General features: G+C 35.6%; 1 protein-coding gene across 3 annotated transcripts in view; it reads right to left on the bottom strand.

Moving 5' to 3' along the window:
* poe (E3 ubiquitin-protein ligase-like protein poe) overlaps positions 1–15,386 on the bottom strand; it is an 801,929-nt gene extending 786,543 nt beyond the window's left edge. For all 3 annotated transcript variants that reach the window (XM_090405892.1, XM_090405894.1, XM_090405895.1), the window contains exon 1: positions 15,347–15,386. In XM_090405892.1, the coding sequence (XP_090262018.1) occupies positions 15,347–15,385 (39 nt within the window). In that variant the 5' untranslated portion in view covers position 15,386. The remainder of the gene's footprint in view (positions 1–15,346) is intronic.
* Positions 15,387–15,968: the final 582 nt, after the last annotated feature.

Genomic DNA, 15,968 nt, shown 5'->3' with positions numbered 1-15,968 from the left:
GGAGATATGACAAAATTAAACCTTTCAGCTAATATATTCTACTCTGCTTGAGAGAGAATATGTGAAGATAGGTTATTATATTTACTGATAAACTATATTTACTAATTGCTTTAGTTCTTTTTTTACTCCCATGATATTAGTGAATATTTTTTCTCTAATGTGAGTATATATTTTTATGCAATATATTCTGCCTTAATTGAGGTTAATTTATCTATTTGATCCCATAATTCCATAACATTACCTTGGTGAATAGTTATCTACTCTTCTGTCTCCACATGTAAGGAAAACATTATATATTAAAAAAACCTTGATGACTTCATAAACAAAATAAAAGAAATTAAAGTTGATCCTACAGTCATAGCAAATTTGGATATCAATGTCATAAACCTGTTTCCCAATATTCCAAGACACCATAATCTTAGAAGAAATAGTTCATCACATACTGTCTGCTAGCAGCATCTCTAATGCTGAATTCAAGGTACTGAGGGACCTCAAAACAGTGACAGCATTTTAGTACTGAAAGCAGATAAAGGAAATACCATATATTTGTATTCAAAATTCTTGTTTGAACAGTTTGGCAGTATGTGGTTGAAACATTTCTTCTAAGATTATGGTGTCTTGGATGTCAATGTCATAAACCTGTTTACCAATATTCCAAGACACCATAATCTTAGAAGAAATGGTTCAACCACATACTGCCAAACTGCTCAAAAAGACCTCAACTAAAAACAAACAGTCATCGACATGTAATATACTAAACCAAGACTGTGGCTGAGTTATGTTGTTGATGTCATCATAATTTGGCCAGATTCTGAAAAAGTCCTCCAAAATTTTAGAGAATTCCTCAACTCAAACCATAAAATGCAATTCATATTAGACACTGAAAAAAAAAAAAAAAAACAGATCCCTTCAACTCCTAGATGTTCTAAACTCTGTAGAAAATCAAGGCAATCTTTCTTTTGAAGTCTACAGGAAAAAAAAAAGCTATAAAACTGGAAGAGATATCAACATGCTACATCACATCGCCATCCTGCCCAAGAATGAGATGTCATCATAACACTCAAAAGACAGGACCTTTTGAACGTTATATCTTTCCAACAGCAACAATTCAACTAGGTGGATTGTTGATCTTCACACTGGATCTTATTTCCTGTCATCCTAGAATCAAAACACAAGCTTCTGTTAATGCTTCCTCTCCATTCTGTTTAAGTAATCATACAACCTTATCTTATTTCTGCCCACACATTCATGAGTGCCAACTGAATTCCTGTCTAATCTTGTTTTAATATAATTCTTCCATTAATATCATGATGTTTCAATTTTTTTTATCAAATGTTTTATTTCTAGCCCGACTCTCAAATGCATTACATTAAAAATGACTTTAACACACTCTTGTATACTGCTAGTTTGGTCTCGCTAATTTCTTTCTTCTTCCATATCAATTTTTTTCAAATGACTCCACACCATACAAGCTTTGCTTATTCTATGTCTATTTCCATATTTACTTTACCATCTTTAGTAAAAACTATGCATAAATAGCTAAAATATTTTATTTGTTATGTTCTTCATTCAATGAGTATGCAGTTGGTGTTTTCCACATTCTGATAATTTCCATACTTTTTTTATTGCAATTTTCATCCAAAATTTGTTATAATAATCATTCAATTTACTTACAGAATCCTGAAGACTTGTACTGGATTTATTTAAAAGTATAACATCTGCATAAAGTAAAGAGCTAATTTGAATATTTCGAATCTTGATATCAGGTTTACTACCACTTTCCATAATGTGATCCATGTACATAGTGAATAATAGTGAGGATAGCATGCACCTTTGTGATATCTGATTTTACATCAAACCATCTCCATCTAACAACTGACTAAGTATAGGCTATATGCTCTTTTGTATATATGTCCCATCTACCATATATTTGTAATATACTGAATAGATTTTCTCTAGCCACCTTACATTATGTACTTTCCAGATTGAAACTCAAAGACAAATCTCCATTATATTCTCACAGTTTCTTGTCTATTTGTGTTAGAGTAAAAAGTCTAATCACGACAATTCCTATTTGACCTGAATCCAGCCTATTCTTCTGAGTTTTTCTTCTGCAAATGTTCTCACTCTTCTCTAGTAACACTTGCATAAATAAATCTTATCTAAAGCACTTATTAGGAAAAATCCTCTATGATGCTCACATTTTCGTTTTATTTTTCATTTTTATTGAGGATAATATGAAAGCACTATTCCAGTCATTAGGAATTCAATCTTCTGATCAGGCCTTCTTTTTCTGAATTAGCAGTATAGCTACTGTAAATATTTTGTATCTCCATATGTGATTGTTTTGGTCACATTTCCATATTTCAAGTTTTGTCATGCTTTTCTACCTCAAGTATCACTGATATGTTCTTCTCATTTTAAAATTTTTAAAGAAATTACTCCAGATACCCAAAATATCATTATACTACAGTTTTTATGTCATATTTACAATTTCTGATTCTTTTTTTTCTCCATATCTAAGCTTTTTCATTAGCCTCTATAGCATTTTTCCACTTTTGTGATATTTTATCTTCTACATTCTTACAACTGTCTTCCAGTGACTTTTCTTTAGCTACCATATGTAGCTTTCAATTATATTTTTCGTTCAATTTACTTACAGAATCCTGAAGACTTGCACTGGATTTATTTATTTAGAAGTATAACATCTGCACAAAGTAAAGAGCTAATTTTAATATTTCCAATCTTGATATCAGGTTTACTGCCACTTTCCATAATGTGATCCATGTATATGGTGAATTAAAATGTAATAAACCTATCATATGTAGCTTTATTACATTTTCTTCTGTATTCACTGAGAGCATCTGCTGACTTACTTTCTAGGAAATTTCAATATGGTTTCTTCTTTTTAAGGACTGACTAACTTCTTCAGTCTGCCATGGAACTGTTCTTTCTAGTCTTGCAAACAATATTTTTTCTTTCAATGTTTACTTCAGCGTTTGCCAATGAGTCCCCCAGTATCTTGTAAATTGGTAGTTTACAAGACACTTTCAACTTATGAATGCAAAAGTTGGGTCTGAAACAAAACAGTGTTGATCAAAGAGACTAGAGACAGACCATAGATAAGTTCTGAGAAAAATTAAGGGAGTGAACAAATGGTACTGGTAGCAAAATTATATGAAAAGTGATATTAGGAATAAACAGGACACAGTATTTAATAATATTACCACATTCTTAGATTAGTAGAGCTAAACTATGACAATATGGTTACTTAAATATAAGGGAGAGGAAAAGTTATACAAGTGTTCAATGTAAAGATGGCAGAAAAAAAGATTCAGAAAATAACCATAATCTAGGAATTTTTTTTTAAAAAAATAATATATTAGAAGAACAAAATGAAAGATTTGATAATACTGAAGACCTAACAAATAAAATTTTGAACAAAACTGCAAACAAGAAACTAGTAATAACATAAACAATGATGTAGAACTATTATGGCATGCTGTACACTCACTCCTTGAGGGTAGAAGTCGAATTTTTTTATGCTTATCAAAATGCTTTCTCACTGTGTCATGACAGCATCTTGCCTTTCAACTGTGTTCGTATTTTTTTAATGATTTCATACCATTCTCTTTCTCTCACTTCCTATATAATTTATTAACAACAAAAGTGGCCTTGACATGTACATGTCAAAGCTGCCACTGATGCAAAGTGTCCATTAAAATTGCAATACCATTGATATTCCACTGAAATAACATGGATACAAAGTTTAAGATGATTGATATATTTCATCAATATGCATGTTTATTTGGTTAATAACTTCACACAGTCCTCTGTATTGCCTTTTTTTTTATCTTCTCTGTCATTCTGCTAAGTTTATGTCTTTTCTGTAATGTTTCTTCAACTTTTTTCTTTATTCTTTTTCCCAGCAATTAAATGCACTGCCTCATGACTTGCATCTGTTTTGACTTCCTCCTCCTAACTCTTAAAAATGAACCAACTAGTTTCATGAATAGCCTGGAACTTTTAAGCCACCTCAAGTCTCCAATAAGTATGGCAGTGGTGCAGACAATGATTTTGTCTACAATCCACAACTTAAAGACATGTACAAAACATATATCTCTATGGTCGGATATGACGAACAACCTACTGGATGAAGAGCAGGTATGCTAATTCTCAGCTGAGAAAAGTTCTGTGAGTTTGGGGATGAAATGTCACAACAGGGGAATTACCTGATGCCAATGCTGATGAACAGTAATCATGGAAAATATCTATACAAAATGCATACAGAATACTATTCAACAGGGGTAATGTGATTTATAGACAGTTAGCAGTTGTTCGAGTAACATCTTGAATAAGAGAGAAAACCTAAATTCTTAGATGAGAAAGTGATGCCTGTAATATGTTTATAATAAGAAATATTCAAGATTACAGTTACTAAACAAAAGATATTTCATACTGTCCAGAGACTGGTATTGTCAATTCACTCCTTTTTTTCAACAAATAAGATAGGTATTTACGTAAGCACTGAAACCAACAGGACCACACTGAAGAATAGCTGGGAAACCAGAATTTGAGTTGTAGGATATTGGAGAAATTCTGGTGATTTGTACAGTACAATGTTAGTCAAACAAGAAATTCTGAAATTAGCAAAAACCGTAGAATGGATTTGCAATTAAATAAGGAATATCATTCAAACAAAGCAAACAAGAGAGTGAGTAAAAGAATGGAGCTCTATGGTACTCTGTAATATTTCCAGAGTTTGAGGATAAAGATTCATTCATCATTACTTGTAATGTGTGTGTAATCAGAGAAAACACTGGCAGCTGTTGCAAAAGCAGAAGACTGACCATTAGATGACAGCGTACTTAATAGGTTTTTGTAATATGGAGGAAAAAATGTCTCAGGGAAATCAACAATAATCTTTTCCATAGCATCTATCCAGTAATATGCAGAAGATCCACTGATGGCAAACAGCAGTGGCAGAGTCAATACTGGCAATTATTAGATAACTGGTTACCAGGTGGCATAAAAGCCGATTGTTTGTGAATTTCTCCATTATTTTACTCAATTATTTTAGAAAGGAGTAATTGTCAAGCTGCAGGATAAGCACCAGTGTTTAGAAGAGTGAAAAAAAAATAAATAAATAAAATAAATAATTAACTATAGACTCAAATATTGGGGGGTGGGGGGGTAAAGTGTCTGAAAACAAAAATTAAACTAATAAGACAAGTTGCAAAATCTGAAAAAACGATTCAGCCAAGACATGTGGAGAAGACATACTGCTTGCAGAGAAAATTCAGAATTTCATGGTAGATTCAAGAAGTTAAAGAGACAGTATTTAAAAAGAAGAAATTATGTTGAAATTTCTTAGCAAGTCAACAAAGTGCATCAGATAATACAGAGTAAAATGAAAGAAATCAAAACTCTCTGTAAAAATAGCTAATCAAAAGAAGTCATGAAAAGAATTTGATAAGAATACAGAAGAGCTTCTTCTCTCTTCCATCATCTATGTGGATGATGATAAGGCCGAATGAACTCTTCCCACTTCTGTCTGTCCCTGAAGAGTCTGACCATTTCTGTCCAGTTCAGTGTAACTTTTGTGATTTGGTTTTCAGGTCCTCTTTTATTTTGTCTATCCATCTAATTCTGGGGGGGGTGCTTAAGGGTCAAAGCTGTATAACTGAGAGGAGACCTCCACATAGCCTTTAAAGGAATGCAGAGAACCGACCAGGGCTTCTGACCTAATGTCCAATCCTCACCTTCTCGTGGTGAACCCTGTTGGGTATCTACTTTGATACTGAATGAACGAGGATGGGCTGGCAATTTGGGATTTAGCCGACCAAATAGTATTCTTATTGGTTAAACCAAAATAAAAAATGATGGTACAACATGACAAAATTTCAATTACGGCTGGGGCGTCGCCCGGTTAAACAAGGTCACCGTTGTTTTTGCCAGGGAACCAGGGCGAATAGCGAAAAGTCAGCTACAGGAACAAATCTGAAAACAAACCGCAACTCAACATCACCAGAGTTAAAGATCGGTACTATCAACGTAAGAAGCCTGAATGGCAAAAAAAAGGAGCTAGCTGAGGAATTAGATAAGTACCAGATCGACATAATAGGGGTGACTGAAACAAAAAAGACCAAAACTGGTGAGATCTTTCTGAGCAATAAATACAAAATGTTATATTCAGGCAATGACAATCAAGGAAAAGAAGGAGTAGCCATAGTATTCAACAGAAAATATGAGGCTAATCTTCTTGAAAGGAAGTCAGTCTCAAGTAGAGTAATGGGCAAATATGAGAATGGGGAACTGGACAATGAGACTTATTTGTGCCTATGGTCCCACAGAAGGTTCTACTAAGGTAGAAGTGGAGGAATTTTTTGACGCTTTAGAAAAAGCAACTGACACAATGAAAAAGGAAAAGTTGGTCCTTGTTGGGGATCTAAATAGCAGAGTAGGAAATGATTGTGAGACATATAAAAATATTTTGGGAAAATTTGGAGAAAAGAGCAAAGCTAATAATAATGGCAAATATCTGTTGGATTTCTGCTCAGGACATGGACTGGTTATTACTAACACCATGTTCCAACATAAAAATGTGCACAAATTCACATGGAGAGAAGAGGCTAGGAATAAGAAAAGTCTCATTGACTATGTTATTGTTGATAGTGATGTTTTCTCCCTGGTGCAGGACACCAGAGTGTACAGAGGATTTGAAATTGGAAGCGATCACTATTTAGTCTTGAGCAGGATAAAATTGAATTTCATATTGAAAAGAATAACATGTAAGAAAGTTTTAAAGCAAATAAAAGTTGAGCAGCTCTCAGATGTGAACTGTAGACTAAAATACAGAAAGATTATTGAAAAAAAAATGAAAGAGTTTGAGAACAGGAATCAAACCTTGGAGATTCAGTGGCAAACCCTGAAGAAAACATTGATTGATTCTGCCAGAGAGGCATGTGGTGAGGTTGTGTGCAAGGATAAAAAAATCAGAACTCCCTGGTAGACACAGGAAGTTAAAGAGGCAGTGAAGGAAAAGAAGAAAGCATATCAAAATTTCCTGGCAAATAAGTCAGGAATTTTACTCTTACAGAATACAGAGACAAATGTAAGAAAGCTAAACAGTGTGTAAAACTAGCTAAACAAAAGTCATGGGAGGACTTTGGCAAAAATATAGAAAATAAATATCAAGAAGGTGGCAAAATATTCTGGAGGTTGTTGAAGAAGCTTAGGAATGGAGGAAAGAGTGCTGTAAAAGAATTTAGAGATGATAAAGGTGACATGAAAACAGGAGAAAAAGATATCCTTGAAGTATGGAGTAATTACTTTGAAAAACTACTAAATGAAACAAGCAGTGATGACAGCACAGTGATAAAAAACCACTGACTAGACATGCAGTCAGGAATACATATCCATACTTGAAGTAGAAAAAGCCATCAAAGGCTTGAAATGTGGAAAGGCAGCAGGAGTAGATGATATTCGACCAGAAATGCTGAAGTATGGTGGCATAAAAGTCTTACAGTGGCTGCACTGCATAGTTCAGAAAGCCTGGACTGAGGGACGAATTCTCGATGATTGGAGTAGAGCTCTCATAGTACCCATATATAAAAAGGGAAATAAAACTGAATGTGAGAATTACAGAGGTATTTCCCTACTGAGTGTTCCTGGCAAGATCTATGCAAGTATACTTGAGAAACGGTTGAGAAGAATTGTGGAAGAAAAGCTTGGTGAAGAACAAGCTGGATTCAGGCCAAATAGAGGCTGTCAGGATCAGATCTTCACTTTACGACAAATAGTCGAGAAAGCAAGGGAATATAACAAAGATCTGTATTTAAGTTTTGTCGATTTGGAAAAGGCATGACAAGGTGCCAAGAGAGAAGCTATTCAATACGCTGCAGTTATATGGTGTCAATGGAGCATTACAAGCAATACTTGGTCTTTATTTGAGTTGTAAGTCGGCAGTTAGAATTGAAGGAAGTACAGGAAGATGGTTTAATGTTAAATCTGGTGTGAGACAAGGATGTACATTATCCCTCTGTTATTCATTATCTATATGGATCACATTATGAAGGAAAGTGGTATTAAACCTGATATCAAAATTGGAGATGTTAATGTCAGCTCTTTGCTTTATGTGGATGATGTTATACTTCTAAATAAATTCGCTACAAGTCTGCAAGATTCTCTGACTAAATTGAATAGCTGTTGTAATAGATATGGTATGAAGTCAGCAATAAAAAGACAAAGACAATGAAAATAGGCAGAATCATTGAAAATGTCAACTGTGTTGTGAATGGAGAACCTGTGGAACAAGTAAAACATTTCAGTTACTTAGGTACGATTTTTACTGAAGATGGTAAATTTAATATAGAAATAGACAACAGAATCAGCAAAGCTGGTATGGTGGGAAGTCAATTGAATAAATTCATATGGAATAAGAGAGAAATTAGTTGGAACACTAAATTAGCTGTATACAAGACAGTGTTCAAACCAGTTTTAACTTATGGATCTGAGAGCTGGGTCAGAAGTAAAACACTTGACCAAAGACTAGAGACCGCAGATATGAGAGTCCTGAGAAAGATTAGAGGCGTGAACAGATGGCATCAATGGCAATATCATATTAAAAATGAGGATATTAGGAAAGAACTTGACATTGTCAGCATCCAGGAATGCGTTAGCAGAGCTAATCTCAGGTGGTATGGTCACTTAAATAGAATGGGAGAGGAAAGATTAGCAAAACAAGTGTTCTCTGCCAGGTTGGCAGGAAAACGACCCAGAGGAAGACCAAGGTATAGGTCGAATGATACGGTACAAAGTGCCTTAGACGATAGAAATATAAGATCTGATAATGTTGGAGTCTTGACAAGTAACAGACTGATTTGGAGGAAAATTGTAGATAGGAAGTTAGTAATGATGTAATTTTTTCATGTAGTACTGTCATATCCTGTACACCCCTTGAGGATACATGGCAGGAATTTGATGATGATGATGATCTAATTCTGGGCCACCTTTTGTATCTTTTACCTTAAATCGTTGTATTCGGGGCTTCAGATGGTAATCTTTCTGTTCCAATGGCCAAACCGTCACAGTCTTCTTTCTTGGATTTTGTCTACTATTGTTATTTTCTTATTTTAGTTATTTTCTTATGTCTTCGTTTCTTAGTCTATCCAGCTGAGATACTCCAAGTAATCTTCTTAGCTAACCCATTTCAAATGTTAATAATTTTTTCTCTTCAGCCTTTTTGAGATTCCAGCACTCACTGGAGTATTGGGAGGACCATTGTTTCATCGATTCTTACTTTTATTGCTTGTTTGATGTCTCTTGACTTTCATATTTTATTAAGTCATCCAAAAGTTTGGGATGCTTGACTGATTCATCTGTTTATATCTTTTGTAATTTCACCAATGTACTCAATTACTCCTCCAAGGTAGGTGAAGTTTTCTACCTACTCTAGATTCTTACTATCAATTTCAATTTTCAGATTGGTGTTTCTTTTTCCTATTTGCATAATTTTTGTTTTGTCTATCTTCTTCTTCTTCTTTCACTCTGCCTTATCCCATGTTAAACGGGGTCGGTGCACCAATCTTTAACCTTCCTCTTCCAAGTTCTCTGGTCCAGAGCATCCTTCGGACTCCATCCTTTCTCCCTAAGATCCTCTGTCATCTTATCCCTCCACCTGAGCTTGGGCCTGCCTCTTTTCCTCCTTCCCTCCAACTCCATATACTCCACTCGTTTACCAACATACTCCTCACCCTTCCTCTCAACATGTCCAAACCACCTCAGCCTACTTTCTTGTATCTTCTTGTCAATTGGTCCCACCTTAACCATCCCTCTGATGTAGTAATTTCTTATCCTGTCCTTCTTTGTCACACCACTCATCCATCTCAACATCCGTATCTCCGCTACCTCCATCTTCCTCTCCTGTGCCTTGGTTATAGGCCACGTCTCTGCACCATGGAGCATCGCTGGCCTCACCACCATCTTATAGAGCTTTCCTTTCGTCTTACAACTCACTGTCTTGTTGCACAGGACCCCACTCATCTTCCTCCAGTTCATCCAGCCGCATGTTATTCGGTGCTGTATTTCCTCATCCAGGTCACCATTCCTCTCAATGACCGACCCGAGGTACTTGAATTTCTTCCCTGAAGTTAACTTTTCACCCTGGAGTCGTAGGACGATATCCTCGTCACTCCCCATTGACATATATTCAGTCTTCACCCGGTTAATTCTCATGCCGCTCTCCTCCAATGCCTTTCTCCACTCTTCCAGGGTATTTTCAAGCTTCTCTCGGGATGATTCACATAGAACAATGTCATCGGCAAACAGCATGCTCCATGGTGCCTCCTTCTTGACATCCTCCACTAGTACATCCATGACCAGGTCAAAGAGGTAGGGGCTCAGAGCTGACCCTTGGTGTAGCCCTACGACAATAGGGAACCCTTCTGTCATGCCGACACTAGACCTGACCTGAGTTTCTGTTCCCTCATACATCTCCTTCACCAACCTCACGTACTTCTCCAACACCCCCCTTCTTCCTCATACACCTCCATACCTCCTGCCTGGCCACTCTATCGTATGCCTTTTCCAGGTCTATAAACACCATGTGCAGATCCACTTGCATCTCTCTATATTTCTCCATCAATCGCCTTAGCGCAAATATTGCATCCGTTGTCCCTCTTCCTGGCATAAATCCAAACTGCTCCTCACCAATTTTCGTTTCCTGCCGTAACCTTGCTTCAATTACTCTATCCCATATTTTTAATGTGTGTGACATCAGCTTGATTCCTCTATAGTTGCCACAGTCTTGAACATCTCCTCTTCCTTTGTAGACTGGGACAAGAATACTTTTCCTCCATTCCTCTGGTATCTTTTCCTGTTGGGCTATTTTACACATCAGATCCCATAACATATCCACGCCCTCACTGCCCAAACTTTTCCATACTTCCCCAGGTATCTGGTCTGCTCCCACAGCCTTTCCATTCTTTATTTTTCTCAGTACCCAAACCACTTCCTCTCTACTTATGTCTTGCACCGGTCTCTCATTTACCTCTCCATCCTTGCACCTCTCTCTCTTGGATTTTCCTCATTTAGTAGTTTTCGGAAATATTCTTTCCATCTTCCTCTGATTTTGTCCTCGTTTTGTAATACTACTCCTGAGGCATCCTTTATCTGCTTGACTGATGTTGTGTCTTTCGAGGCCTTATCTCTGGTTTTCGCTATTCTCAACAACTGAGCTTCGCCACTGTTTCTCTCCAGTTCTTCATAAACCTCATCAACTGCCTTCGCTTTCGCCCTTGCCACAGCTCTCTTTGCATTTTTCTTTGCTAATCTATATGCCTCTTGTCGGCTCTAGTTCCAGTCATGTCCCATTTTTTCTTTGCCTCTTTCTTTTCCTTGATCTCCAACTGCACCTCCTCATTCCACCACCATGCCTCCTTATCCTCAGGTGGTCCCTTTCCTGATGTTATACCAAGCACCTCTTCTCCAATTTTTCTAATATTCTGACTATTAACGTCCCACCATTCTTCCACATCCTTTGGTAACTTCATTTCTTTCAATACTTCTTCTTTAAACTTATTCCTTGGTCCTTCCTCTATTCTCTTCTGTACCCACCACTTCCGTCTATTCTTCTTTTCCCCTTTTATATCACAGTCTACCACAACCAACCTGTGCTGTGCTGCTATACTTTCTCCATTAATCACTTTACAGTTTTTCACCTCCTTCAGATGTTTCCTACGGCACATAATATAGTCAATCTGACTCATTCTATCCCCGCTCTTATAGGTTATCAGATGCCCAACTCTCTTCTTGAACCACGTGTTAGCTATAGCCAGATCGAAGGCCACAGCATATTCTATGATTTTTTTACCTTCTTCATTTCTTTCACCACTACTCCAACCTCCATGTACCCTTTCTTCACCACTTCATCGCCTTCCTACATGCCCGTTCAGATCTGCTCCGATGATCACTCTCTCACCATCACGGATTCCCATTACTACTTAGTCAAGTTCTCTCCAGAATGTCTCTTTCTCCTCATCATCACAACCTACTTGCGGGGCATAGCCACACACTATAGTAGCCACACTTCCTCCCATCTCAAGCTTAACGCTCATAATCCAATCATTCTTCCGGCACACCTCGTAAACTCCACTCTTTAGCTCCTTATCGATGATAATTCCAACTCTGTTTCTTCCCTTCTCATTCATACTGCTATAAAACAGTTTATATCCCTCCGCCAGCTCCTTTGCTTTATTGCCTTTCCACCTTGTCTCCTGCATGCAAAAGATCTTCAGCTTCCTTCTTCTCATCATGTCCACTATCTCCCTACTCTTCCCATTCATCGTACCCACATTCAGCGACCCGATTATTACTTTACACACACACTCTTTTTTGTCTATATTTATGTTTAATTAAAATTTTATGCATTCTTCCTTTATTTTATCAGAAATTCGTTGTAGATCTTCCATGCTTGCAAGTAATGCAATGTCATCTGCAAATTTTAAATTTTTATATTTTTCCCATATATTTTGATTCCAGTCTTCTTTGTTTAAGGCCTTACTGGTTGCTTCTTCCAGTGTAAGATTGAACAGGTCTGGTGACAGATTGCATCCCTGTCTTACTCTGCTCTCTGTGTGGAACCAGTTGGTTAAGGTGTCCTCCACTCGTACTGTACTGTACGTACAAACTGAAAGAATTTGGAATTCCCAACAAAATTATAAAAATAATAACAAATCTATAAGTTTTCCATAGTTCTTTTCTACAGATCGAATCAAATGCCTGACAAAAGTCTATGAAATTTATATAGCAATTTTGGTTGTACTCTACTCTAGTGTCTTTTCTATTAGCCGTCTTAAGATGAATAGTTGATCAATTGTGCTTCGTCCTGGTCTGAAACCTGCTTGTTCTTCTCCTAATGATAGTTCTATATATGGTTTAATTTGTTTTTGGAGTACTTTCATAAAAATCTTATTTGGAATACCGAGGAGGCGGATGTCTCCGTAATTATTGCATTCTGTTTTATCTCCTTTTTTTTGTATATAGGAGTTATAACTGATTTGGTCCAATCAGTAGGCAATACAGAAGATAAACATAACAAACACAGCAAAATCAGCTGGAAGCTATTGTAAAAGGAATAAGAGATGATATAATTGACATAAAAACTGAAGATAAAGGTATCTTAGATGTTAAAGTAATTACTTTCAAAGAATGCTAAATGAAAAGCAATGACATAACAGTAACAGAAAATAATCATGTTGAATGCAATCAAGAATACATAACAATATTGAGGTAGAAAAATGTCATCAAAAACCTGAAATGTAGAAAGAATGCTGAATGATGATATATGACCAGAAATGCTCAAATATTGAGGGTACAAAAATGTTACAGTTGTTACAACTACATAATTTGGAAGACTTAAGCAAAAGGTTGAAGTCTTGATGATTGAAGTAGAGCTACATAGTGCCCATTTGTAAAAAGGAAAATAAAACTGCCTGTGAGAGGAATTTCTCTACAGGATGTTCCAGGTAAGATTTATATTAGCATACTATGAAGAGAACTTTAAAAAAAAATGCAGAAGAGAAACCTAGGGATTCAAGGGATTGTCGGAGTCAGATTTTTACTTCAAGATAATCAATAAATCATATAAATAAGCAAAATTATAACAAAGATCTATATAAATTTTTATCTGGTAAAAACACATATCATATGGTATCTAAAGAAAAGATGTTCAATACCTTATAATTATATAGTGTAAATGGGATATTATACAGACCTATTTATAGTCAGTAATTCAGCTGTTAGAACTGCAGGAGATATAAAAGAATAGTCTGAGGTAAATTAGGTATATAGCACACAAGGGAGTATGCTATTTCTACTGTTATTCACCATCTACATATCACATTATTGAAGAAAATGTGGCATTAAACCTGACATTAAAATCAGAAATATTCAACTCAGTTCTTCACTTCATGCAGATGTTATACTCTTAAATAAATCCAGTATAAATCTGACTTAAGGACTACTTAACTAACCAAAAACTACTGTGACAAGTTTGCTATGAAAATCAGCAATAAAAAGATAAAATATGAAGGCAGGCTGGATCATAACATCAGTTATTTAGCCACAATTTTCTGTGACTAAATATTAAATTTGAAAATAGACAAAGGAATATACAAAGCTAGTATGATAGGAAATCAACTGAAGAAATGTATGTGGAATAAGAAATAAATTAGCCAGAACACAAAACTAGTAGCATACAAGACAGCGTTCAAACTGATTTTAACTTATGTATACAAAAGTTGGATGAGAAATAAAGTAGTTGATCAAAGACTGGAGATAGCAGATATGACAGTGCTGAGAAAAATTACGAGTGAACAGGTGGCAGCAATGGCAAAATCATATTAAAAGTTAAGATAATAGAAAGAAACTTGACACTACACATTCAAAAATGTGGAAGCAGAAATAATTTCAGGCAGTATGGAGTCACTTAAACAGAATTGGGAAAAAGTTTGCAAAACAGGTGTGTGATGGCAGGAAAAAGATCTGGAGAAAAACCAAGATCTGAGTAGATTATATTTCAGTCTTCTAAGGGTCTGAGAACACTGAAATATAAGATCCAACAATACTGAAGTTCTGACTGATAACATTAATCTGGAAGAATGTCAGCAAATAATAATGCAAATTTAATTACACAATACTATCATAATATCATTTCATGTACACCCCTCAAAGGGTGTACATGAAAGTTGAGGAAATTTGATGACTATCCAAAGAAACGATACAGATGTCATCATGGCAGATACATTTCAACATAAAGATGTGAAGCAGCTGCACTGTCATTCTATACTTTTGAGTACATCAATATCATATCTGTAAAGTCATCATTAACCATGTCACATCTATATTATGTGACATGGATAATGTGCCTAACATACAACAGAGTGAACACCATAAAATCAAAACTGACAGGTAATAATCCCATATAAGCCTGCAGAATGAATCATAGGCTTCTTCATCATGTCACAATGTTTCCACATTTCTATTACACTAATTGTCTGGTTTCTGGATATCAGTAATGGATGCACATGCATCATCAGTATGAAGTATCCTTTTTTTAATTGAGCTCTTTTTAAGTGACAAGATGCTAGTCTTTATCCAATTAAATTTTAATTAAAAATTTAGTTAATTAAAATCTATTCCCCCCATCCCTTTTATAATTCCTTGTCACCATATCTTGCTAACAAAATGGTTAAAACCAGATATGTAATATAGAATATGGTGTTAATATTTCATAGAATCAAGAATCCCTTTTATATAACATTTTTAAATACATAAGAGTACTTACATGACCTCCAGCTCGAGTAGATGATTTGAGAGCTGCCATTAGCGAATTATAAATTTCAAGCTATAAAATAAAAATAGAAGACTGGAACATTTGTTATTTCAAAAGCAAATCACAATAAAAAAAGGAAAGGATAAATTACAGCAATTTGATTTATAAATGAACGATTATGTACGATTTAACACATAAAAAGCACTTTGTTAAGTGGATAATATCAATATGTCAGACTGGGTTATAAAAAAGTAAGAGGATTATAAATCTGTAGTGTTATCTTCCATTCTTCACTGTGGTGCATAATACTAGTAGCTACTGATATATATATAGTCCCAGTGAGGTAGACATCAGAATGATCTCATGTGACATGTGGGCTAAAAGTTGTCTGGGATTATACTGTATATAATACAATCAAATGCCTATCCTATAAAATAGTTATTTTTTTAATGGAATGTGTGCAGTGCCAGTGTAGCTCAGTGGAAGTGGCATGTGCCGTCCACAGCACTAGATCGCCTTAAGAAAGAGCATTCTGGTCACCAACTAGAGCAGGGTTTCTCAAACTTTTCCTACGATGGAACACTTCACAAATTCTGAAATTATAACAGAACAACTTGGTTAGAGTCGAGTATCA

The sequence above is a fragment of the Typopeltis vanoorti genome, chromosome 15 (assembly GCF_054136105.1).
Source record: "Typopeltis vanoorti isolate ZY-2024b chromosome 15, IOZ_Tvanoo_1.0, whole genome shotgun sequence".
Classification (NCBI taxonomy): domain Eukaryota; kingdom Metazoa; phylum Arthropoda; class Arachnida; order Uropygi; family Thelyphonidae; genus Typopeltis; species Typopeltis vanoorti.
The sequence above is the reverse complement of the archived record's forward strand: the minus strand, read 5'-3'. Positions and strand labels throughout refer to the sequence as shown.